At 35.2% G+C, this 27,563-nt stretch overlaps 1 protein-coding gene across 4 annotated transcripts in view; it reads right to left on the bottom strand.

Moving 5' to 3' along the window:
- LOC149216790 (putative CoA ligase CCL7) overlaps positions 1-27,563 on the bottom strand; it is a 242,721-nt gene that overhangs the window by 49,940 nt on the left and 165,218 nt on the right. Inside the window, exon 1 of one of the 4 annotated variants that reach the window (XM_089392854.1) lies at positions 17,866-19,053. The exons of the other annotated variants lie outside the window; for them this stretch is intronic. Coding sequence (XP_089248980.1) covers positions 17,866-18,864 — 999 coding nt within the window. The 5' untranslated portion in view covers positions 18,865-19,053. Of the gene's footprint in view, positions 1-17,865; positions 19,054-27,563 lie in introns of those variants that run through there. 4 annotated transcript variants of the gene reach the window in all.

Below are 27,563 nucleotides of genomic sequence, written 5' to 3' on the forward strand. Positions count from 1 at the left end.
ACTATAAAGATGTATTTGGCATTTGCTTGTTCAAAAGGATTCAAAGTTTATGAAATGGACGTGAAATCAGCATTTCTAAATGGTGATCTAAAAGAAGTTTACATGGAGCAACCGAAAGGGTTTGACCCAGCAGAAGGAAAAGATTGTGTATGCAAGTTGGAAAAGGTGCTATATGGATTAAAACAAGCTCCTAGAGCTTGGTACACAAGATTGGACCATTATCTACAACAGCAAGGCTTCAAAAAGGGAGTGGCAGGAAGCAATCTCTACATGAAGATGGACAAAGACAAACTGCTAGTCACTCTTGTATATGTTGATGATCTGATTTTTGCCAGCAATGATGATGGGATGAGCCATGAATTTGCTCAAAATATGTCGAAAGAGTTCGAAATGTCGATGATTGGTGAGTTATCTTACTTCCTTGGACTACAAGTAACTCAAACTAAAGCAGGTATGTTTATATCCCAAGCAAAATACCTTAAAGACATGCTTAAGATATATGGGACGAAAAATGTGCACCTATGAGCAAATCGATGACCACAGATTGCAAATTGAGCAAAGATGATAATCCCCCTCGGTAGATGCTACTCTTTACAGGTCATTAATTAGAGCTCTCCTATACTTAACTGCTACAAGACCCGATATTATGCAAACACTAGAAATGGTGGGAAGATTTCAATCAGCTCCTAAGCAATCCCATTTACTGGTTGTGAAGAGAATTCTCAGATACTTGAAAGGTACTCCTAATTTTGGTCTATGGTATCCCAAAAGCACAACTCTTACCGTGACAGCTTACACCGATGCTCATTGGGCTGGAAGCATAGATGATCGAAAAAGTACCAGTGAAAATGCATTCTTAATGGGAAATTGTCTAGTATCTTGGCTCAGCGAAAAACAATCTTCTATATCTCTCTCCACAGTTGAAGTCGAATATATAATTGCTGCAGATTGTTGTACACAAATACTGTGGATGAAGGAAGCATTGAAAGATGTCAACATAAAGACTAATCAACCAATCACCATCTATTGTGACAACACTAGCGCCATCAGTCTTTCAAAGAATTTGGTAATGCACTCAAAGACCAAACATATTCCAATCAAATACCACTTTCTCTGTGAACAAGTTGCTTAATAGAATATCAAGTTGGAATATGTCAATATAAAGGAGAAAATTGCAAATATCTTTACAAAACCCCTTCCACGAGAAGCATTTGAATATCTTCGCCAAAATATGGGGGTCATTGCTCTTGCATCACATTAAGAGAACACATTGACAAGAGTAGAAGCACCATGACAGGGGGAGTAGCATGACAGGGGGAGCGGCTTGATAGGGGGAGTACTTGCGCACCCCATTTGCCATTGATGTCAAAGGGAGAGACAATGTTGAAATATTTCCATCAATGACAAAGGGGGAGATTGTTGGTCAATAATTGTCATTGATGAAATATAAGCACGCTTGATGGATGTTGCACTATTGGAGGATCATAACTGATAACACACTTGATGACATATATCATATTAAAACAAGGTTAAATTAGAAAAATATCATATTAGCGTTTTTATTGTGTCATCACTCAAAACCTCTGATCTTCGATATGCGATATCATATATGCGACCCGACTCCGATCTCTGATTTCCGATATGCGGACCTGACTTGATTTAAGATACAATTTAATTATCGGAACTTTTGAAATGGCACCTCCGATAAGACACCTCCGATTTGCTCTGGTTTCCGATACGCGGACCCGACGTGATTTAATTTAACGATTTAATTATCAAATCACATCCACCACTTTATCGGAACTTTTGAAATGGCACCTTTGATAAGACCTAATCTTCGATTGTCGATATGGTTGCGGATACGATTGGCTTTATCATAACGTTTTTAATATAATATTGTGTCTGCTGCATCGGAACTTTCCTATATCGCAAGTGTTGCAGGTCGTGTCATGTTAAAGCTTCCGATACCCAAACCTTCGATACCCATACAAAGAAAAATATTTTTGATGACTAGATGACCTATACCATGTCTCTCAAGTCGGCTTCCTCCATAGGTCACATCTCTTAACTTCAAGATGAAATCCATATATATATGAACTTGGATCTTCATTTCACAATCATCTAATTCATTATTCAGTGAAGAGAACCACAGGAACAGAGAAGAAGGAAAATAGTTCACAACTCATGAACTAGAAGGACTAAATAGGACGAGATTTGGTGAAGGGTTCTAATTGTGATTGATATATCTCAGACCTATGGACAGTCTCATGTGGAGGGATCGAACCTGCAGATAGGTGTGTGGACAGTTATCTGTGGAAGCTTGAACTTTGAAAGGCTCAGACCTGTAGCTTAAAGGCTCGGAGTTATAGTCAGCTGTGGAGCTCGGACTACACATCAGATCCTTGATTACTTTAAGGATAATCACCTGTGGCTTACAGTTTGGATTTGTAGCTTGCATACCGTACAGATTAGTGGCTTACACAGTTCAGACCTGTGGAACTATGGCACACATAAGCTCGAAATTATGGTGACTTTATCGGTGAAGGTTTGGACCAATTATAGCTCGAACCTGTAGCAACTTATGTGTGACACTTCAGACTTGAAACCCCTGCACACTCTTGAATAGTGAAGAAGTCGTGGCCTTGAACAATGAAGAACCTAGAGCCTAGAACAATGATGAACTTGGAGGATTAAACAATGAAGAACTTGAAGCTTTGGATAGTGAAGAACACTCCTATTTGGATCTTGGACAATGGACAAAATTAGGAGCCTGTGGCAGTTTTGTGGAGCGAGTGTTTGACTATTGAAGGAAGTCTTGAAGGAAGTCCTAAAGTTTTTGAAAGTAGGTCATTTACACATTTTGTTTGTTAACTAAGTTGAAAATTGGAGGGTTGGTGCCCTAGAGGCTAGAACCTCTAAAAACAGGATTATTGCCTTGAAAATGATAGGGTTGGAGCCCTAGAGGTTGGAGCCTCACAAAAGTCCAAGTTGGTGCTTGGCAACAGGGTGGAGCCTAGAAGATTGAAGGGTTGGTGCCATCAAACATCATTGTACTCAAATTTTTGTAAAAGAAGATTGGTGTCTTCACTTGTTTATAATAAAATCCTTATTATTTATTTTTCTAATTATAATTGTGAAGAATCTTAACTGGTAAACATAACAATTGAAAAGAAACATTGATTCACCCCCTCTCAGTATTCCCAACATGAAAGTTAAAAATTAAGAATTATTTGAAAACCAATAATTAGTGATAATTAATAATGTAGTTAAACAAAGAATATTAGTTAAAGATTAGATACAAATTCAAATTCAAATTAAATTTTCAAAATTAAGAATTATTTGAAAACCAATAATTAGTAATATTCAAAAAATGCAGTCAAATAAAAAGATTAGTTAAAAATTAAAATAAATTAATTTATGATGATATAATTTGAAAAATTAATTTAAAAAGGAAAAAAATTATTAGATATTTGAATTAGAAATGAAATAAATTTTTAATTAAACTAGAAACTAAAATAGTGATAAAACAAGATTGGAAAATTTTAAATTTTTAAATTAAAATAAAGATTCAAGTTGACCAAATGAGAGAAAATTGAAAAATAGTATATATATATATATAAAATAGGTATTCATGAAATAAATATGAATGATTCAACAACCAACAGGGATCTATTAGAAGATTGATAAAAGGAGGTTGGAGTCCATATTATCAGTGCGCAAGATGGTGGATGACGGGCTTTCATGATTGGTTGAGTCTATATCCATCCTCTCTATTAAAATTATAAGGGTCCTTCTCAATTTCCAAGGTCTCTCGGATAACCCGAGAGTTATAAAAAGGAACCGAAGCTAGGATTTTTGAATGATCAAACTGAATCAGATGTTTGGACTTAAAAGAGTGTTCAACGATGGCTGATTTTGATAGATAGATGTGGTTTGTATCAGCAATGTGCTCTTTTACCCTGGCTTTGAAAGGGCATCGAGTTTGGCTAGTATAGGACTTCTCGCATGAATAGGGAATTTCATAAACCCCTAATCCTTGCATCGGATCTAATTTGTCCTTGGCAAACCGATATAACTACTTGTGGGTTTTATGGGGCTTGAAAACGGTTTTAATGTTCTTTTTGGCCAAGATCTTCGCTATAAGATCTATGATTCCTTTAATGTAAGGGAGTGTGACTTGGCCACAAGATGGAGAGGGATTGGGATTGGTGGATCTAGGGTGAGAAACAGGTTGAAAGGCTTTTTTGATTCAAGCGGTGGTGTGGCCATTGGCTTTGAAGGCTTGGACCAACTGGGATTTTTCAGCTGAAAGGAATTGGGGAAAGAGATTTTTAGAGCTCTAGAAATAAGGGTTTTAAGAACAACAGACTTTTGGGAGGGGTGGTGATGTGAAAGGGCATGAATATAACAATCACTGTGAGTCTTTTCCCTATAAACTTGATGGGATAGAGATCCATTTGGGAGACAAGTAAACAAGGACATCCAAGAAGGGTAGGGATTTATTTGATTCAATTTCCATCGTAAATTGAATATAAGGAGAAATACTATTAAGATGAGAATGAAAAACATGGAGTGCGGGTCCACTGTGTTGCCAGATGACAAATGTGTCCTCAACAAATCGGTAATCTCTGTTACACAGGAATTGCTCCCTAGAGGTGGGAAACCCGTTCCGGTGGTTCCCGCGCTCCTGGAGGCTTTGGAACTGTATGGGAACGTTCCCTTTTTTGTGGGCGCTACAATGGGAGCTTGGGAAAGTTCGGGAGCTTTGAAGACTCTTTTTTTTGGAGTTCTTGTGTTCCCTGGGGTTGGGGAATACAAAGCATGTAGATAAATATGTTGAACTGTCCACGAAACATGAGGCTTTGTTGAAACCTTCGCAAGAAGAAAGGCCAAAGACATCCTTAACACCGATATCCTTAATTGAGAAATTGGAACAATCTCTTGATGGGTTAAGGAAGCGTGTGACACCTCAATGTGAGGGCGATATCTAGGATGTCATGCTGATGAGTATTTATTTTTTTGTTTATGTATATGTATTGCAGAAGATTGTGTGCATATTGTATGTGGCAGTGAATGCTTAACCATTAGAGTCGCTTTACTTTTTCTCATAAGAATAACTAGAGAAACATAAGTAAAATTGTTCCTTTGTATTTTTAAGGCAGATTGTTTGAAATACTGATCATGTGTCAGAGAACTAATAATGAACTTGACATTTTAATATTTTATACATATAAAAGGGAGAGACTCAGGAAGAAAGACACCCAGAGAATATATTTAAATATAAGAAAGATTATATATTTAAATTGATTTGAATATTTGAATATTTTGATTTAATATTAATTCTGATTATATATAATTATATATTTTTTATTTTTTTATTATATAATATTACGGTTCCTGATTAGCCATTTCCTGTAAATTTTGGGGAAACTTCTAGCCCTTCCCGACAATCGTACCCAAGTTCCCAACGTTCCCACGTTCCAAAACTCATGCAGTGTAGTTTATAATCATTTAACAAAATGATGTGTTAAGCCGGATACAACGATGAATATCGTTCGAATATGCAACAGAAAATGTGGCGCATTTATGACAAAATACTGCGGAAATTGTCTAAATTTACTATTTTAAATTATCTCTACAGCATCTAACCATGTCCCGGAGCCTTCCTTTCATTCCAGCAAACCCTCGAAAAGCAAGAACCTCCCAACCATTCAATCGCTACCATTCCTATAGATTCTCTCTACGGCATCTAACCATGTCGCGGAGCCTTCATTTCTTTCCAGCAAACCCTTGGAAAGCAAGAAGCTCTCGATCATTCAATCGCTACCATTCCTATGGATTCCGTTCAGATTATTTATGATTGTGATAGTTAATTATTGCGGTTACTTTCGCAGTTTTTTAACCCTTTCGAGAACCCTTTCTTTGTTTGGAGCGGACTTCGAAATGAAACCCGGGTAGATTCGGATCCGAATCTAAACCGGATCCGTTGATCTACGGATCCTGTAAGAGCCCCGACTTATTTTCAGGAACTTCAATGTTGTTGAGTTAGCCAAAAGTAACGAATATATGTTACCCATGCCGTTGGGCAGGCGAGAAAAAGGGCATATGTAGTTTGAAACTCGGGATCGGGCTCTATGATCCCAACATGGTCAAAAATAACGACTCATCTAACGAACCTAACATGCACACACAGAATGACTCGTATAACGACCCTAATATGTACAGAAATATCCACGCATCAAAGGCATGTTACCCATATCTTTGTGCAGGCAAGAAAAAGGCCAGTTATAGTTTGAAACTCAGGATCGGGCTTTATGACCCCCAACATATACAAAAGTAGCGACTCCCTAACATGCACAAAAAGAATGACTAGTATAACAACTCTAATATGTACAGAAATATTTACACTATCTAGCCCATGTTAGACTTCACCAAATCTTTCAAATCCCCATCGTGCTGCAAACAAGGATTCACTCAACTCCTCGCCTCTCAACGAATTTGTCCCCAGCATGCCAATCTTTCCCCTCTCAAAATCTAGAAATCTTTGTGCAGTTGCAAAATTTCGAAAACATTTTGTTTCACCTCACAAGGAAGAAATATTTTGTGTGCATGTTCTGTTCTGTAAGTGCAAGTTTTGTTCTTCAGTGGGGAGGACATCCAGCCGTTTTCTACCTTGAACCTTTTCCATGTGACGAAGTATTCTTCCAGTGGTTCAAGCATTTCAATTTTTCAACGGCCATGCAGCACCATACAAAGATACCAGCTAAATAAATTCAAAAGACTATTTTGCAATTCTGATTAGGTGTTAGGTGTAATTATTAGAAGTAGAAAAATTGAAAACAATTTTCTGATTAGAAGAAATCATAAATACTACAGACTTAAATTTAATTTGTTCAAGTTTCATGGAAAGGGTTGAAGGTGGGAGCCAACCAGAACTTACACTCCCCTTGTTGATCAAATCCTTCTTTCATTCAATAATATCAAAACTAACCGAGACAAAAGTAGCATTGAAAAATATATATACATACACTTGAGTTTCTAATAGTGCACTGGCCATGATTTTGTAGAGCAGTTTCTATGTATTCCTACACCTATATAAAGGCATATAATAAAGGCTGCAACTCATATATACTCTAGCCAACTTTTAGCCAAGTATGTCATTTATAGGAAGTGGAGGTGGAGACCGAGGTGCACTTCATTTTTTGATGCCCTGTCTACTACGAGATCGGAGGAAGGTTTCATTGCTTGTTTGGACGTTCTTGGACCTTCGCCGACTTTTTCAGGTATCACGATCAGAGATGTTTGGCTCTATATATGCAAGAGGCTCTCAAGTTCCGAGCACATATTCTTCAGCCTCACATCAAACTAGACACCACACAGAGGATCATGACATTTTTTAGGGTACTACCTTCAGACAAGGGCACCAAGAGACCGATTGATACTAATACATATCCGGAGTCTAGATCCGTGGGACCTCACCCCACCACATGAGATCTTAGCAGCAGATCTGTCTCAGATCCGTTCCTAGGAGACGGACTAGGTCCTCTAGACCTCAGCAGCGCGCAAACTCCCCCAGGCAACGATTTAGTGGACAGTCCGCAAGTTTCCACCGGTTCTTCATCAAGCTAACAAACTTTGTGGAATTTCCTTAGTGTTGTTCATTCAACTTAAGATGTTAGGAGAGATGGGTCTGATCCTCAAACCTATTAGCTCCTAGATCTTCTCCGCCGGGGCTAGAAGTTGATTTACTGCATACCTTGTATCTTTTATAGGAGAGCGTTTGGTTCTCCCGCTTTGTATGGACATCATTTTACTCAACAGTCCCTTTGACCTACTTTGTGGTACTGGTCATTAGTTGGACATAAATATAATTATCTTATTTCATCTTATCTCATCTAAGCTCTCTACTTTCTAATTGTTTGCTCATGTCACCCGAGCTTTTATACTCTGGCTAACTTTTGTACTTAAAGATTTTCTCTAGGTTCATGTCACCTGAGCTTCTATGCTCTGGCCAACTTTTGTACCTCTCTGATTTTCTCTAGGCTCTGTACTTGTCAATTGTGTGTTTATGTCACTTCAGCTTTGCCAGTTCAAGATCCATAAGGGAAAAATCAGGAATGCTAACAAGATCGAAAATCCCAATGACTTGAAAATACTAGAGCATGATCAGGAGCCAAATCTCTCCTTTCATATATAATGCATACTAGGAAAAAAGGATATAGGTATGCACCTGAATCATACTGGTTTGTGGAATTTTATTGGCACATTCCTCCATGATATCTTTGCCCAAGGGTGCTGCTCCACTGATAACCTCCTTCAAAGAAGACAGATCATATCGTGCCACAATTTTCTCTTTTGCAACCGCAATCACAATGGGTGGCACTATAGGCAAATGGGTTATCTTATATTCTTGAATGACCTCCAGCATTCTAACAAAAGAAAATTTCCCCATCGAAACCACAGCATTACCTCTCTGAAGCTGCCCATATGTGACACATGACAGCCTGTATACATGGAACATAGGAAGAAGACATAAGTATGTCAAATGCCTTTCGCCCTTCAACTCTTGCTCAGAGGTCGCCATTAAACCAGCTGCCATGAAATTCCTATGAGTTAAGACCGCCCCTTTGTTGGTCCCAGTAGTCCCAGAAGAATACAATAGTGCAGCTGTATCTGTCTGCTTGATAATAACCTCAGGTGGGCTCTTTTGCACACCCATCTTTAAGACCTTCAAAAATGAAATAATCGGAGAAGTAGCCCCCTTACATTCCCCGTCCGCCCCAATCACTATTGCAGGTAAACCTAGATCTTTCACTTTATCCCAGAGCTCTGGGACAGCTATGATGAGCTTGACTTTTGAATCCTGGGCCTGTTTAGCCACTTCCATGGCAGTATACAATGGATTCACAGTGGTTGCCACCGCCCCAATTGAAACAATCCCAAAGAAACACATTGGGAAATAAATAGAATTGGGAGAAAACAAGAGCACCACATCTCCTTTTCTAATACCCAACTGACTTAATCCGCTACCCACCGTATTCACCTTGTCTTTGAATTCCCTGAAGCTCAGTTTCTCACCGGAATCTGCATCTGCCAGTGCCATTTTGTGAGCATAGGATAACGAATCTCTGAACATGAAACATTCTCGTCCCGTGGAAGCTTTAATGGCCTTAAGGACCTGAATATTCCGTCTTTCCCATAACCGGATTTCTCCATGTCAATTTCGTTCATTTGTCTGAAAGTTTGTACAATACTGTCCGGTTCTGGGTCCGAGGTTTCCTCCCAATTGTAGATCTGAGATTTCTAAGCTGAAGATTCGGTTTTCTTAATATCTCTACCAATTCCGAAGGCTCCTATTATCCACCTTTAAATATCAATAAGAATTGTTCAGAGCCATCGAAAAGAACCGTGAAATAAATTGTATGAGTTGTATAATTTGAAGAACTGTGACATAAATTGTAAATTGTAAAAAATAACATGGTTGACTCTAAAGTATTCAGTTAATATGGCATCATGTTATGTTAAATGTCACTCTGAACAGAGTTTAAAAACGATGAAAGTTTGTTTTACTATTTTAATTGGATTTGAAAAATATTAACAAATTTATTAATTTTGTTTTTTTCTACATTTATTTTTTCAAAATAAATAAATAATGTTATTATTACCCTATTTTAAATTTTTTATTTTAATTATAAAAAATATAACTTCTCTATACATTAATCATAAAATTCTTAGGGTGGATGGTTTAGGGATTAGGGTTTATAACATTTTAGTAAATTCTTTTAATAAGCATTTAAATAAAAGTTACAAATAGTTTTTAAAATGTTATAAAATTCTTAGGCTTTAGTGTTTAGGGTTTAGGGTTTATAACACTTTAGTAAATGTTTTTAATATACACTTAAATAAAAGTTACAAAAAACTCTTTAAAATGTTATAAATTAATTAGGATTTAGGTTTTAGGGATTATGGTTAAAGTTTACAACACTTTAGTAAATTATTTTAATAAACACATAAAAAAAGTTACAAAATACTTTTTAAAATGTTATGAAATGCTTAGGGTTTTGGTATTAGGGTATAAGGTATAGGGTTTATGGTTTGGGGTTTAGGGTTAGGGTTAGGGTTTAGTGTTTTTAACACTTTAGTAAAAAAATTTAATAAACACTTAAATAAAAATTACAAAACGTTTTTTGAAATACTATAAAAGACTTAGGGTTTAGCATTTAGGGTTTAGGTTTCTCGGTTTAAGGTTTATAGTTTAGGATTTATAACACCTTTATTAAATTAATTTGATAAAAGCTTAAGTAAAAGTTACAAAACTCTTCTTAGAATGCTATAAAAAGCTTATGGTTTAGGGCTTATAAGACTTTAGTAAATTCTTATAATAAACACTTAAATAAAAGTTAAAAAACACTTTTTAAAATGTTATAAATTGCTTAGGGTTTAGGGTTAAGAGTCTAGGGTTTATAAGACTTTAGTAAATCCTCTTAATAAACACTTAAATAAAAGTTAGAAATTTTTTAAGATGTTATAAAATTCTTAGTGTTTAGGTTTTATGGTTTGGGGTTTGGTGTTTAGAGTTTAGCGTTTAGGGTTTATAACACTTTAGTAAATGATTTTAATAAAAACTTTAATATCAGTTACAAAATGTTTTTTAAAATGTTATAAAAATTTTAGGGTTTAGGGTTTAGGATTTAGAGTTTAGCGTTTAATGTTTAGGGTTTAGGGTTGAGGGTTGAAACTTTTATTTAAGTGCTTATTAAAAGCATTTACTAAAGTCTTATAAACCCTAAAACTAACCTCCAAACCCAAAACCAAAACCCCTTCCACGAGAAGCATTTGAATATCTTTGCCAAAATATGGGGGTCATTGCTCTTGCATCATATTAAGAGAACACATTGACAAGAGTAGAAGCACCATGACAAGGGGAGCAGCATGACAGGGGGAGCAGCTTGATAGGGGGAGTACTTGGGCACCCCATTTGCCATTGATGTCAAAGGGGGAGAGAATGTTGAAATATTTCCATCAATGACAAAGGGGGAGATTGTTGGTCAATAATTGTCATTGATGAAATATAAGCACGCTTGATGGATGTTGCACTATTGGAGGATTATAATTGATAACACACCTGATGACATATATCATATTAAACCAAAGTTAAATTAGAAAAATATCATATTGGCGTTTTTATTGTGTCATCACTCAAAACCTCTGATCTCTGATATGCAATATCATATATGCGACCCGACTCCGATCTCTGATTTCCGATATGCGGACCCGACTTGATTTAAGATAAAATTTAATTATCAGAACTTTTGAAATGACACCTCCGATAAGACACCTCTGATTTGCTCTGATTTCCGATATACGGACCCGGCGTGATTTAATTTAACGATTTAATTATCAAATCACATCCACCACTTTATCGGAACTTTTGAAATGGCACCTTTGATAAGACCTAATCTTCGATTGTCGATATGGTTGCGGATCCGATTGGCTTTATCATAACGTTTTTAATATAATATCGCGTCCGCTGCATCGGAACTTTCCTATATCGCAAGTTTTGCAGGTCGTGTCATGTTAAAGCTTCCGATACCCAAACCTCCAATACCCATACAAAGAAAAATATTTTTGATGACTAGATGACCTATACCATGTCTCTCAAGTCGGCTTCCTCCATAGGTCACATCTCTTCACTTCAAGATGAAATCCATATATATATGAACTTGGATCTTCATCACAATCATCCAATTCAGTGAAGAGAACCACAAGAACAGAGAAGAAGGAAATAGTTCACAACTCATGAACTAAAAGGACTAAATAGGACGAGATTTGGTGAAGGGTTCTAATTGTGATTGATATATCTCGGACCTGTGGACAATCTCATGTGGAGGGAACGGACCTGCGGATAGGTGTGTGGACAGTTATCTGTGGAAGCTCGAACTTTGAAAGGCTCAGACCTATAGCTTAAAGGCTCGGAGTTACAGTCAGCTGTGGAGCTCGAACCACACATAAGATCCTTGATTACTTTAAGGATAATCACCTGTGGCTTATAGTTTGGATTTGTAGCTTGCATACTGTACAGATTAGTGGCTTACACAGTTCAGACTTGTGGAACTATGGCACACATAAGCTCGAAATTATCGTGACTTTATCGGTGAAGGTTTGGACCAATTATAGCTCGGACCTATAGCAACTTATGTGTGACACTTCAGACTTGAAACCACTGCGCACTCTTGAATAGTGAAGAACTCATGGCCTTGAACAATGAAGAACCTAGAGCCTAGAACAATGATGAACTTGGAGGATTGAACAGTGAAGAACTTGAAGCTTTGGATAGTGAAGAACACTCCTATTTGGATCTTGGACAGTGGACAAAATTAAGATCCGTGGCAATTTTGTGGAGCGAGTGTTTGACTATTGAAGGAAGTCTTGAAGTTTTTGAAAGTAGGTCATTTATACATTTTGTTTGTTAACTAAGTTGAAAATTGGAGGGTTGGTGCCCTAGAGGCGGGAACCTCTAAAAACAGGATCATTTCCTTGAAAATGATAGGGTTAGAGCCCTAGAGGTTGGATCCTCACAAAAGCCTAGAAGATTGAAGGGTTGGTACCATCAAACATCATTGTACTCAAATTTTTGTAAAAGAGGATTGGTGTCCTCACTTGTTTATAATAAAATCCTTATTATTTATTTTTCTGATTATAATTGTGAAAAATTTTAACTGGTAAACATAACAATTGAAAAGAAACATTGATTCAGCGCCTCTCAGTGTTCCCAACATAAAAGTTAAAAATTAAGAATTATTTGGAAACCAATAATTAGTGATGATTAATAATGTAGTTAAACAAAGAATATTAGTTAAAGATTGGATACAAATTCAAATTCAAATTAAATTTTCAAAATTAAGAATTATTTGAAAACCAATAATTAGTAATATTCAAAAAAAGCAGTCAAATAAAAAGATAAGTTAAAAATTAAAATAAACAATTTTAAATTAATTTAAGATGATATAATTTGAAAAATTACTTTAAAAAGGAAAAAATTATTAGATATTTGAATTAAAGTGAAATGAGTTTTTAATTAAACTAGAAACTAAAATAGTGATAAAACAAGATTGGAAAATTTTAAATTTTTAAATTAAAATAAAGATTCAAGTTGACCAAATGAGTGAAAATTGAAAAATGGTATATGTATATATAATAGGTATTCATGAAATAAATATGAATGATTCAACAACCAACAGGGGTCTATTAGAAGATTGATAAAAGGAGGTTGGAGTCCATATTATCAGGTGTGCAAGACGGTGGATGACAGGCTTTCATGATTGGTTGAGTCTATATCCATCCTTTCTATTAAAATTATAAGGGTTCTTCTCAATTTCCAAGGCCTCTAGGATAACCCGAGAGTTATAAAAAGGAACCGAAGCTAGGATTTTGAATGATCAAACTGAATCAGATGTTTGGACTTAATAGAGTGTTCAGTGATGGCTGATTTTGATAGACGGATGTGGTTTATATCTGCAATGTGCTCTTTTACCCTGGCTTTAAAAGGGCGTCGAGTTTGGCTAGTATAGGACTTCTCGCATGAACAGGGAATTTCATAAACCCTTGATCCTTGCATCGGATCTAATTTTTCCTTAGCAAACCGATATAACTACTTGAGGGTTTTATGGGGCTTGAAAACGGTTTTAATGTTCTTTTTGGCCAAGATCTTCGCTATAAGATCTATGGTTCCTTTAATGTAAGGGAGCGTGACTTGGCCACAAGATGGAGAGGGATCAGGATTGGTGGATCTAGGGTGAGAAACAGCTTGAAAGGCTTTTTTGATTTGAGCGGTGGAGTAGCCATTGGCTTTGAAGGCTTGGACCAAATGGGATTTTTCAGCTGAAAGGAATTGGGGGAAGAGATTTTTAGAGCTCTAGAAATAAGGGTTTTAAGAACAACAGACTTTTGGGAGGGGTGGTGATGTGAAAGGGCATGAAGATAACAATCAGTGTGAGTCTTTTTCCTATAAACTTGATGGGATAGAGATCCATTTGGGAGACGAGTAACAAGGACATCCAAGAAAGGTAGGGATTTATTTGATTCAATTTCCATCGTAAATTGAATATAGGGAAAAATACTATTAAGATGAGAATGAAAAACATGGAGTGCGGGTCGACCGTGTTGCCAGATGACAAATGTGTCCTCAACAAATCGAAACCACACTTAAGTTTGTTTTTTAATATAGTATAATTCCAGTTACTTATTTATAATCTCTGTTACACGGGAATCACTCCCTAGAGGTGGGAAACCCGTTCCAGTGGTTCTCGCGCTCCCGGAAGCTTTGGAACTGTATGGGAACGTTCCCTTTTCTGTGGGAGCTGCAATGGGAGCTTGGGAAAGTTCCGGGAGCTTTGAAGACTCTTTTTTTAGAGTTACCGCGTTCCCTGGGGTTGGGGAATACAAATCATGTAGACAAATATGTTGAAGTGCCCACAAAACATGAGGCTTTGTTGAAACCTTCACAGGAAGGAAGGCCGAAGACATCCTTAACACCGATATCGTTAATTGAGAAACTGGAACAATCTCTTGATGGGTTAAGGAAGCGTGTGACACTTCAATGTGAAGGCGATATCTAGGATGTCATGCTGATGAGTATTTATTTTTTTGTTTATGTATATGTATCGCAGAAGATTGTGTACATATTGTATGTGGCTGTGAATGCTTAACCATTAGAGTCGCTTTACTTTTTCTCATAAGAATAACTAGAGAAACATAAGTAAAATTGTTCCTTTGTATTTTTAAGACAGATTGTTTGAAACACTGATCATGTGTCAGAGCATTGATAATGAACTTGACATTTTAATATTTTATATAAATAAAAGGGAAAGACTCAAGAAGAGAGACACCCAAAGAATATATTTATATATAAGAGAGATTATATATTTAAATTGATTTTAATATTTAAATATTTTGATTTACTATTAATTTTGATTATTATATAATTATATATTTTTTATTTTTTATTTTTTTTTTTTTTATTATGTAAATTTTGGGGAAACCTTTGGCCCTTCTCAACACCCGTACCCAAATTCCCAAGTTTCCCATGTTCCAGAAACTAATGCAACATAGTTTATAATCCTTAAACAAAATGATGTGTTAAACTGGATACAACGGTGAATATTGTTCGAATATACAACAGAAAGTGTGGCGCATTTATGACAAAATACTGCGGAAATTGTCTAAATTTACTATTTTAAATTATCTCTACAGCATCTAACCATGTCTTGGAGCCTTCCTTTTATTCCAGCAAACCCTCAGAAAGCAAGAAACTCCCAACCATTCATCGCTATCATTCCTATAGATTCTCTCTACAGCATCTAACCATGTCGCGGAGCCTTCATTTCTTTCCAGCAAACCCTTGGAAAGCAAGAAGCTCTCGATCATTCAATCGCTACCATTCCTATGGATTCCGTTCAGATTATTTATGATTGTGATAGTTAATTATTGCGGTTAATTTCGCAGATTTTTAACCCTTTCGAGAAACCTTTCTTAGTTTGGAGCGGACTTCGAAATGAAACCCGGGTAGATTCGGATCCGAATCTATACCCAATACGGCGATCTGCGGATCCTGAAAGAGTCCCCTGACTTATTTTCAGGAACTTCGATGTGGTTGAGTCAGCCAAAAGTAACGAATACATGTTACCCATGCCGTTGGGCAGGCGAGAGAAAGGGTATATGTAGTTTGAAACTCGGGATCGGGCTCTATGATCCCAACATGGTCAAAAAGAACGACTCAACTAACGAACCTAATATGCACAAACAGAATGACCCGTTTAACGACCCTAATGAACCTAACATGCACAAACAGAATGACTCGTATAACGACCCTAATATGTACAGAAATATCCACGCATCATAGGCATGTTACCCATATCTTTGTGCGGGCAAGAAAAAGGCCAGTTATAGTTTGAAACTCAGGATCGGGCTTTATGACCCCCAACATATACAAAAGTAGTGACTCATCTAACAACCCTAACATGCACAAAAGGAATGACTAGTATAACAACCCTAACATGTACAGAAATATTTACACTATCTAGCCCATGTTAGACTTCACCAAATCTTTCAAATCCCCATCGTGCTGCAAACAAGGATTCACTCAACTCCTCGCCTTTCAACGTATTTGTCCTCAGCATGCCAATCTTCCCCCTCTCAAAATCTGGAAATCTTTGTGCAGTTGCAAAATTTCGAAAACATTTTGTTTACCCTCACAAGGAAGAAATATTTTGTGTGCATGTTCTGTTCTGTAAGTGCAAGTTTTGTTCTTCAGTGGGGAGGACATCCAGCCGTTTTCTACCTTGAACCTTTTCCATGTGACAAGTATTATTCCAGTGGTTCAAGCATTTCAAATTTTCAGCGGCCATGCAGCACCATACAAAGATACCAACTAAATAAATTCAAAAGACTACTTTGCAATTCTGATTAGGTGTAGTTATTAGAAGTAGAAAAATTGAAAACAATTTTCTGATCAGAAGAAATCATAAATATTACAGACTTAAATTTAGTTTGTTCAAATTTCATGGAAAGGGTTGAAGGTGGAGCCAACCAGAACTTACACTCCTCTTGTTGATCAAATCCTTATTTCAGTCAATAATATCAAAATTAACCAGACAAAATATAGTATTGAAAAATATATACATACATACATTTGAGTTTCTAATAGTGGGTTGGCTATGGTTTTGTAAAGCAGTTTCTACGTATTCCTACACCTATATAAAGGCATATAATAAAGGCTGCAGCTCATGTATACTCTGGCCAACTTCTGGCCAAGTCTGTCATTTACAAGAAGTGGAGACCAAAGTGCACTTAATTTTTGGATGTCCTGTCTACTACGAGATCAAACGAAGGTTTCATCGCTTATTCAGAGATTATCGGACCCACACCGACTTTTTCAGGTATCCCGATCAGAGATGTTTGGCCTTATATATGCAGGAGGCTCTCAAGTTCCGAGTGCATATTCTTCAGCCTCCCATCAGACTAGACCCCACACAGAGGATCACGGCATTTTTCAGGGGTACTACCCTTAGACAGGGGCACCAAGGGACCAATTGATACCAGTACATATCCAAACTCTAGATCAGTGAGGATCCGTGGGACCTCACCCCGCCACACAAGATCTTAGCAGCAGATTCATTCCTAGGAGTTGGACTAGATCCTCCAAACCTCAGCAGCACACAAACTCCCCCAAGCAATTATTTAGTGGACAGTCCGCACCTTCCACCGATGCTTCATCGAACCAATAGATTTTGTTGAGTTTCTTCAGTGTTGTTCATTCAGCGTCAGATGTTAGGAGAGATGGGTCTGATCCTCGAACCTATTAGCTCCTAGTTCTTCTCCGCCAGGGTTAGATGTTGATTTACTACATGCATTGTATCTTTTATAGGAGACCGTTTGGTTCTCCCGCTTTGTATGGACATCATTGTACTCAACAGACCCTTTGACCTACTTTGTGGTCATTAGTTGGACATAAATATAATTATCTTATCTTATCTAAGCTGTGTACTTTCTAATTGTTTGCTCATGTCACCTAAGCTTGTATAATCTGGCCAACTTTTATACCTTTACGATTTTCTTTGGATTGATGTCACCTGAGCTTCTATGCTCTGGCCAACTTTTGTACCTCTCTGATTTTCTCTAGGCTCTATACTTGTCGATTGTGTGTTTATGTCACTTGAGCTTTGTCTCAAGATCCATAAGGGGAAAATCAGGAATGCTAACAAGAACGAAAATCCCAATGACTTGAGAGTACTAAAGCATGATCAGGAGCAAAATCTCTCCTTTCATATATAATGCATACTAGGGAAAATGGATATAGGCATGCACCTGAATCATCCTGGTTTGTGGAATTTTATTGGCACATTCCTCCATGATATCTTTGCCCAAAGGTGCTGCTCCACTGATAACCTCCTTCAAAGAAGACAGATCATATCGTGCCACAATTTTCTCTTTTGCAACAGCAATCACAATGGGTGGCACTATAGGCAAATGGGTTATCTTATATTCTTGAATGACCTCCAGCATCTTAACAAAAGAAAACTTCCCCATTGAAACCACAGCATTACCTCTCTGAAGCTGCCCATATGTGACACATGACAGCCCGTATACATGGAACATAGGAAGAAGACATAAGTGTGTCAAATGACTCTCGCCCTTCAACTCTTGCTCAGAGGTCGCCATTAAACCGGCTGCCATGAAATTCCTATGAGTTAAGACCGCCCCTTTGTTGGTCCCAGTAGTCCCAGAAGAATACAATAGTGCAGCCGTATCTGTCTGCTTGATAATAACCTCAGGTGGGCTCTTTTGCACACCCATCTTTAAGACCTTCGAAAATGAAATAATGGGAGAACTAGCCCCCTTACATTCCCCGTCCGTCCCAATCACTATTGCAGGTAAACCTAGATCTTTAACTTTATCCCAGAGCTCTGGGACAGCTATGATGAGCTTGACTTTTGAATCCTGGGCCTGTTTAGCCACTTCCATGGTAGTATACAATGGATTCACAGTGGTTGCCACCGCCCCAATTGAAACAATCCCAAAGAAACACAGTGGGAAATAAATAGAATTGGGAGAAAACAAGAGCACCACATCTCCTTTTCTAATACCCAACTGACTTAATCCACTACCCACCATACTCACCTTGTCTTTGAATTCCCTGAAGCTCAGTTTCTCACCGGAATCTGCATCTGCCAGTGCCAATTTGTGAGCATAAGATAACGAATCTCTGAACATGAAGGAGACCATGCTGACATTCTCGTCCGGTGGAAGATTTAATGGCCTTAAGGACCTGAATATTCCGTCTTTCCCATAACCAGATTTCTCCATGTCAATTTCGTTCAGTTGTCTGAAAGCTTGTATAATAGTGTCCGGTTCTGGGTCCGAGGTTCCTCCCAGTTGTAGATCTGAGAATTCTAAGCTGAAAATTCTGTTTTCTTAATATCTCTACCGATTCAGAAGGCTCCTATTATCCACTTTTAAATATCAATAAGAATTGTTCGGAGCCATGGAAAAGAACCGTGAAATAAATTGTATGAGTTGTATAATTTGAAGAACTGAGATAAATTGTAATAAGCTTTGGTAAAATGCACAAAAAAATAACATGGTTGACTCTAAAGTATGCAGTTAATATGGCATCATGTTAGGTTAAATGTGACCTGAACGGAGTTTAAAAACGATGAAAGTTTGTTTTACTATTTTAATTGAATTTGGAAAATATTAACAAATTTATTAATTTTGATTTTTCTACATTTATTTTGAATAATGTTACTATTACTATATTCTAATTTTTTTTTATTTTACTTTTATTTTTATTATTATAAAAAATATAACTTATCTATACATTAATCTCTCTTGGTGCTGTATTACATTCACCTAATTTTAAAATTAATTCTACAAATTCAACTATGCTATTTTGTTTTGTTCATATAATGAAACAATTGAACTTTTTTCGACTTAGTGTGGTTCATTAGATTTGTGCGCTGTGATTCCTCAAATCTCTCAGGATAAAACATTAACTACTCTCCAATCAAAAGTGATTTAATATTTATTAACTGGATTCGATTTAATATCTTGACCTCAGAAATTTTGTTTGACAAGCTATTAGTTAACTAAACGTGAGGAGCCTAATTTCATCATTAGATTTGCATGCATTCATTGTCCTGTTGCTGCCCCCACAGACTTGCCTTAACTTCACAATTTTGCCAGTCAACCGGTGTTTATAATCCAACTGTCAATATTTATTCATAAATGCAACAGTTACAGGTTCACATGGACTGTCAGAGTTTAAGATGAACACATCCTCATGGGCAATAGGTAACATAATAGTATTGTAATTAATAGGAGGGACTACATATCTTTTAGCAAAATATTTAGTCCAGAAGCTGAAATTTTTTGTTGGCCTTATGGAGTCTTTTGTTAAAGCTTTTTAATGGTTTATTAATGAGTTAATAGGTATGTAAGATTCAATGTAGTCTTTTTTTATACTAATATCCCTAATAATGAAGCCATATATCCTTATTAATGAAGCCATTGAAGTTATCAATCGCATCACTGATCTTTATAAGTTAAATTAGATGAGATTTGTCTTACTTCTACTTTCTTCAGTTTTGAATTAAACAAGACCCCAAGGATCGGATCTCAGAGGTTCATTTTCCTTTTATCCAAGGGACCACAAACAAGGTCGTTATGATCCTAAACAAACATAAGGTTCCCTCAACCTTTAGGCCCCTAAACACAATTTGACGCTCCTTGAGATCTATACAAGACTCGATGGACCCGAAGAATATGAAGGGTGTTTATGTAATCCTGTGCTCTTGCCGGACCCCCTACATTGGTGAAACACACCACTCAATTAATCAAAGAATTCAAGAGCAAGCAACCAACATCAAACATGGGAGAAAAAAGACAAAACATTACATCTGCTCTAGGGCGTTGCTAAAATTGATCATTTACATCACCTAAAGTTTAGGGAGGTCATAGAGATTGAAAGGAAGCCAAACAATCTAAATATAGAGGATGGCTAGAAAATTAGTATTTGTTGGATCCCCACCCTTTCCCTCTTGATGTTTTAGTTGTCATATTAGTATTTTTATATCTAATAAATTTTTACTTCTTTTTATTTATCGAATTATATCACTGTTTTTAATATTTTTCTTTATTCTATTTCTTTCTTTTTAATTTAATTCATTTTTAGATTTCATCCTTTCTTATTTGTTTTATTTGTTTTACTTTTATAATTTTTATTACTTTGAGTTTTGAATTTTCTCTTATCTTATGTAGTCACCTTCAATGATTCTTCTTATTTCTCTCTCTTAACTTCTTATTCTTGTGACTTCCTTTTCTTTTATACTTTTTATTGTTTGCTTTTTTCTTTTTCTTTTTTCTTTTTCTTTTTTGTTTGATTCTTTTTCCTTTACTCCTTATTCTCGTGAACTCCTTTTCTTTTATACTTTTTATTGTTTATCCTTTTCTTTTACCTTTCTATTGTTTCTTTTCTTAGGTTAATTTTGATTTATATATTTCAATCAATTCTTTCAATAATTATTTTTCCTTTAGAAATTCTTTTAATAATTATTTTTTCCTTAGTATATTCACTTTTATTAACCCTTTAATCTTTTTATATTTCTTTTTTAGTCAAAAACTATATAAAATATTTAGTCGAAACTAAATATGTATTTGTCTTTCTAATCAAAACTAAATAAAATATTTATTTAACCATAATCAATATTTATTTATTTATGTATTTTAATCTTAATAATTAAATAATAGATTTATTTACTCAAATCATTTTTATTTTTATTCAAAACTTGAATAAATAAATAAATAAAATATTTATTTACTCATAAATTTGTTTATCCATAACTAAATATTTATTTAATTAGTCCAACATTTTCTTTCTTTCTTTAAATCAATTCCTAAATAAATAAATAAAATATACATTTATCTACAAATTAAATATTTACCTATTTATTTCACCTTTGTTTATCTTATTTTAACCTTAAAGTATTGGTTAAGTACGACCAAAAATATTAATCTATTTCATTTTAGATATTTTTATTTAATTATGAATTAAATTTAATAATAAAAAATTCAAATTCTTGATTATGTGTGGTTACTTCATTATATTAAAATATTTTTATGTAGTCAAAATTAATTGTTAAACTCTAACATTCAAATATTAATTCTCTACCTAGTTATCCCTATTTAATTTGATGTCATAATGTGATTCTCCATCTTGTCCTGCCGATGAACCATGCTAGATGGTTCAAGACAAAATAGACTCGTGAATTTTAATGTGATCTTCTCCACAAAATTTCTAGCAATTAATATAAAATAGTTGTTTTTATTGAAATTTGGCAATATAATTTTTAATTTTAAAAGAGATAGTGATTTCAAGTTATTTAAAATACATTTTTGAATACGTAAATTCATTATTATAAAGATCCCTTAAAATATTCAAATTTTGTAAATTAAATAACTTAAATTTATAATTATTAAAAGCCTTTACAAACAAAAAAGTTAATGAGAAAAAAATCATTTTATTTATTAATTAGATTACACAATTTGTTAAAGAAATTTCACATTAATTTCAATGTTATCTTATAATGAAATTATTATTGTTTCTTATACAATTAACTAACCTAATTATATATGCTATTTCGACGATTTTAACTTAATTATATATGCTATTTTGACAATTTTAACTTACTTTAGTTTATTATTATTATTATTTCTTATTCAATTAACTAATCTAATTATATATGCTACTTTGACCAATTACCAAAATCAATAAATAATAAAATAATAGCTAAATCAATAAAATAATATTTATGAATTTGCAATTCACTTTTTGTGCCACAATCCATGTAACCATGGTTAAATTCAATTGAAAAGTTGTACCAAAATAAAATTATTAAAAAAAATTGTATTGATGTGACTATAAATAAGAATGGGCTTTTCAAGAAAAATTCATTATCATTGAACAACTAATGCATTTGTCCTTTATACTTAAATAATTTAAAATAAATTATAAATATAAACTCATAATTGAAGAAGGGTTTTGTCGGATTACATGGATTAAGTTGAATATGAAAAGATTATTTCTTATTGTCTGTTAGTTAGTTACATGGATTAATGTGCAAAAATTATTTTATTTTATATATATATATATATATATACATGATTTTTAACTAGCATTTGCACCATATGTTACAAAGGAAACGTTGTAAGGTAATTTTTTCCTTTTTCTTATTTATATATTTGTCTGGTTGGAATACCAACAAACTCTAGCCTATCCTAGGTTCACTTTGCACTAGATGCCCCTGTTATTCTGGGAAAAATCAAATCATCCACTGAACTTTAAATCCAATACTTAGCCTTATTTTCCTTTTTCCTCAATTTTGCAAACCTATTTCATTGAGCATTAATCATGACCTGTAGAATTTACTTAATCAAATTCTGAGAAACTATTCTCCACTAATTTTAATAAGAAAATTTTCATGTTCAAAGATCGAAACTCATAATTCTTACCAACAAGAATTGGCCCCTAGATTACTTGTGGAAACATTAAAGAAAAATATTATATATATATATACGTGGGATTAATATTATATTAAAACTTATATTATATATACTTATTTTTTAATAAATAAAATTTTAATTAGGTTTAATAATTTTTTGCAAACAAATATTATATATTAAATGACTTATGTTAAACTTTTATATATATATATATATATATTAAAAAAATTAGTTATAATTTTCAATCAATTAAAATTTAAATTTAAAAACAATATTATAAATTTATTCACTTCATGAGTTGGGTGCTTGGGTGCTTTTTATCTTTATGTTGTATTATTCGAGTTGTGTTTACACCATTTAGAGAGAACATTAACCAACAACGTAATACCAAAGTCCATTGGTAGGTTTGAAGAAAGATGTAGGTTTATTCATATTCTCTTTAAATATTTAACATTTAGTGATTTAATATCAAGAGAGAGGGGTTTTCAACTTTAGGAAGATATTTCCAAAAAAATATATTTTTTTTTTGGTACATTGTAAAAGTGTTAAGGTCCTATAATCCTTATTTCATTGTTATTGTTCATGTAAAATATTCACAAAATAAAATATATTAAAATAAAAATTAATTATAACATCATATAATGATACCACATCACATTAATAAAATATGTTCTACTTTTACTCGAAAAGCTAAAGTAAAAAACGTATACTTAGACTCGAAAAGGAGTGATCCTTTAAAAATGGATAAATAATCATTAAAACTTCTAGAATAACTTGGACAACAATTGTGAATCTGTAATAATATATTTCGATAAGAGTATCACTCAGCTCGAAGATTCCGAACCCAAAGTCATATTTTTTTTTTTTTAATAATAAACTTTATCTTATTATTTTTCCAAACACAAAGTCATATTTTTTTATTTTTTTAATAGTTTCTTTTTGTTATTATTTTTAATTATATGAAATTTAGATTGAGATTAGTTTTAATGTTAAACGAAAAAAGATTTATTTATTAATAAGGACATTTTTCTAACAAAATTATATAAAATTGCATCAAATTTAAACGTTATATAAAATAATTTATTTCTTCATAAGTACTACTTATCCTCCACTGTTCTTTTTATGAGATATGAACTGGTTCTTACTCTTTTCTCCATTTTCATGAAATTTGAACTGGTTTTGCTTTTAATTTCTTTTTTCTATCGGAAACTTTGTGGATTTTTCTCCAACTAGTTTTGACTTTAACTTTTGTTTTTTCTATTGGATGTCAAAATTTATGTGGATTGTGGAAATATCCTGAATTAGATTGAACTATTTTTTATCTCTAAATTTGTTTCGATTGTATAGCAAATTTTATGAGAATTATCAGAAATTTAATTAGCAAGAGATTTTAATTAGCAAGAGATTTGAACTGGTTTTTTTCATAGAGAAATCCTTATATATGGCCGAAGCCCTCAGATTACAATATGGCCGAAGCCAGTCAGAAAACTGCCGAAGCCAGATTACATTATGGCCGAAGCCAGACAGAGTACGGCCGAAGCCAGCTGATTTTACGGCAAAGCCGTCACAATATCGCCGAAGCGAGGGGTCCTCCGCAGGGATCGAACACGGCTGGGGGAGCGAAAGCCATCCGCCCCAGCCATCATATCATGCACGCCGGGTGCGAATTTGAACTGGTTTTTATCTTTAATTTTTTTCTATTATATGACAAACTTTATTAGAATTGCAAATTGTGAGAATATCCAGGAATCTAACTATCAAGAGAAATCAAACCAATCAGCCCAAAATTTGCAGTTCATTAATAAAACCTTACGCCCTTACATATATGATGCAGACACCCAACTAATCACCCTTACATATATGATACAAACACCCAACTAATCCATGATAGAAACACCCCAACTAATCTACACTTGTCAGATCAGTCATTATACCCGACACATGTTCTGTGAGCTCTGTAATTTGATTACCTGTCCCAAAGAATTCCCTCGTTAATTTCAATTCGACTGCATTCGATCCATCCCCTAAACCCTTCCTGTCGCCCATTTCTCAGGGCATCGCGAGGCCTGCCGTTCTTTAAGCATTGGGAATTCCTCTCCCCACCTACGTATCTCAGTGCTTGTAAAGTCGATGACAAAATCAACGGTATTTTCCCCACCCTTCAGCGCTGATCCCTGCAACGAGAAACCTGGAACGAGGAGTATTGAACCAGATTGGCTGATGTGGCCTTGGCTATTGGGCGCTGTTTTAGTGGCCATTGGGGCGGTAGCTCAACCGAGCTAGATCTTTTTGGAGACTGGTGTGCCCAGCGTTTGCAAGGTAAGGCTCGAACCCATGACCTTTGATTCACTGGGAGGACGCGTAGACCAGCGAAGAAATTTGTATAAAGGCTTTCCTTAAATTTTTGCGTTTCTGTTCTGGGTTTTTGTGATACAGGGCTGTTTTTGCTCGATGATTGTCAGTAGAGCCGCATGTGTAGTGGTTGTAGCGATCAGAAAAAGGAGGCAAACCAGCATCCATAGTATTAGGCAAATGATGGAGAGGAGAGTGAGCTTCCCCTTTGTTTGATTCACAGAGATGTTGTTTGACAATGGCCTGGTGAATAACACTAGCAAGCACGGATGATGATTGTCTGTTGTGAAGGATCTATGAAGCAAGAATAGGCGGGACTCAAGCACTATCATCATGAGAAGGCAACGGATAACGGTCGAAGGATTTATCGATGCCCTTTTATAGACAAAGTTTTAGTATTTTCCTCTGTTGGTTAGGTTAGTGTGGTTGGTATTTTTCTGAGTTCATTGGCAAGGGAAGAGAAAAATTGAGTCATGTTGATTAAGCCAGTCATCCTCAGGCCCAACTCTCTCTAGTTTGGAAACAAAATTTGCCCTCTTTCTTTCTTGCTCTGTTTTGTTTCGTTCCTGTGTTTCGTTGGAGGGCTCGACTTTTGGTCTTAATTAGGTGGTCTTGCAACTAGGCGTTTCGGGCTAGGTGAAGAAGAAGCTAAGGTGGGTGGAGGCCAACTTTGACCTCCCACGCTCGACTTTGTCCTTGTTTAGTGGTGTTTCTGGTCTAGTGCTTGTCTTGCAGAGGTTCTTACTTGGTGAAGTTGGCATGGCGCGTGGAGTTAGCCATGTTGGAGGTCGGAGGAAAGTGTGGGCGTTGGTAAAGCTTCCTTTGCGGCTCTACCCACTCACCCGTCCAGGGTTGCTGGTGAGGCGTGGGAAGCTTAAAAAAAAAGGGAAAAGAAGCAAGCATCCCATGGTCTGTATGATGTGGAACAATTACAGTGGTCTGTATGATGTGGAACAAATACAGAAGGAAGTGGGAGAGAGGAGGATGGCCTTCTCTAATACAGAAGGAAGTGGGAGAGAGGAGGATGGCCTTCTCTAAAACCTTATGAGGAGGTTCAAAGACTAGTATCTAGCCTAGTTCATTCTCGCATAAGGTGACTAAATTTTTCAAATTTGCATAAACATATTGGTCGGTGAAAACCCTCATTATGCAAGCCTTAAAAAAAATAACGAAAACCAGGCAGACATTCTCCATAGCATCAGAATAATTGACATTCTCCACAGCATCAGAATCATTGAGGAAAATTAGAATCACTGGGGAATTAATTTGAATCATTGAGGGAAATTTGAAGACCAGGAAGACATTCTCCATAGCTTCAGAATCATTGAGGAAAATTTGAAGTCATGTGCAAGGGATATTTAGTATTGAAGTTTCAATTACCTAGGACCCTGACAAAGCAGCCACTCAAAAGAAGAAGGATGGTTTAACTGGCATTTAATGTAAGTTTTAACTCTGTACAAATAATTGCTGCAAACAGATTTTTAACTAAACAAAAACTATATTCTTAACACAGATTTTTACTCTGGAAACCAAAACTTAGAAAACTAAAAAGATTTTTCAGTGTACAATTTTTTATAGTTTTACAATACAATATGTCTACGGCATCCATATACTACCAATCCATTCACCCTAAACATTCAATACAACCATAATTTCTTAACCGAAATTACAAAACCATGGGAAAAACCATCATGCATCATAAAATCAGTAAAAGCGAAAACTGTGCCAAAAACCGTCAAAAATGGACACAAAAACTACTCAAAATTTTATTTTTTGGGATGCTACCCTTGAATCCTTGCACAAGGGGGCTTCTACCCCTTTCTGACTCCATGTTGTACTCAATGCAACATACAATACGTGGGATTAGTCATGTAAAGAATATAACACATACCTAACACCTAACCCAACCCTCAACCTCAACTCAAAACCAAGAGAAGATTGCAAAACCTTTGTGGATATGCAGATTCAAGGAGCGGTTTCCACAATACTCTAGTTGATCCTAGGCTAAAATATCGTCATTTTATCAAAGATAATTAGTATTAGATAGGTAATCCCTGCATAAACTATTTTTGGTACAATAGGTAATATAGGATGAAGCTCTAATAGGATGTTTGGTTATTAAGTTGATGGAATGACAAATTTCCCTTGAGAGA

The sequence above is a fragment of the Pinus tabuliformis genome, chromosome 1_1 (assembly GCF_031772625.1).
Source record: "Pinus tabuliformis cultivar Carrire ecotype Pingquan chromosome 1_1, CPIR1, whole genome shotgun sequence".
In the NCBI taxonomy this organism is placed as follows: domain Eukaryota; kingdom Viridiplantae; phylum Streptophyta; class Pinopsida; order Pinales; family Pinaceae; genus Pinus; species Pinus tabuliformis.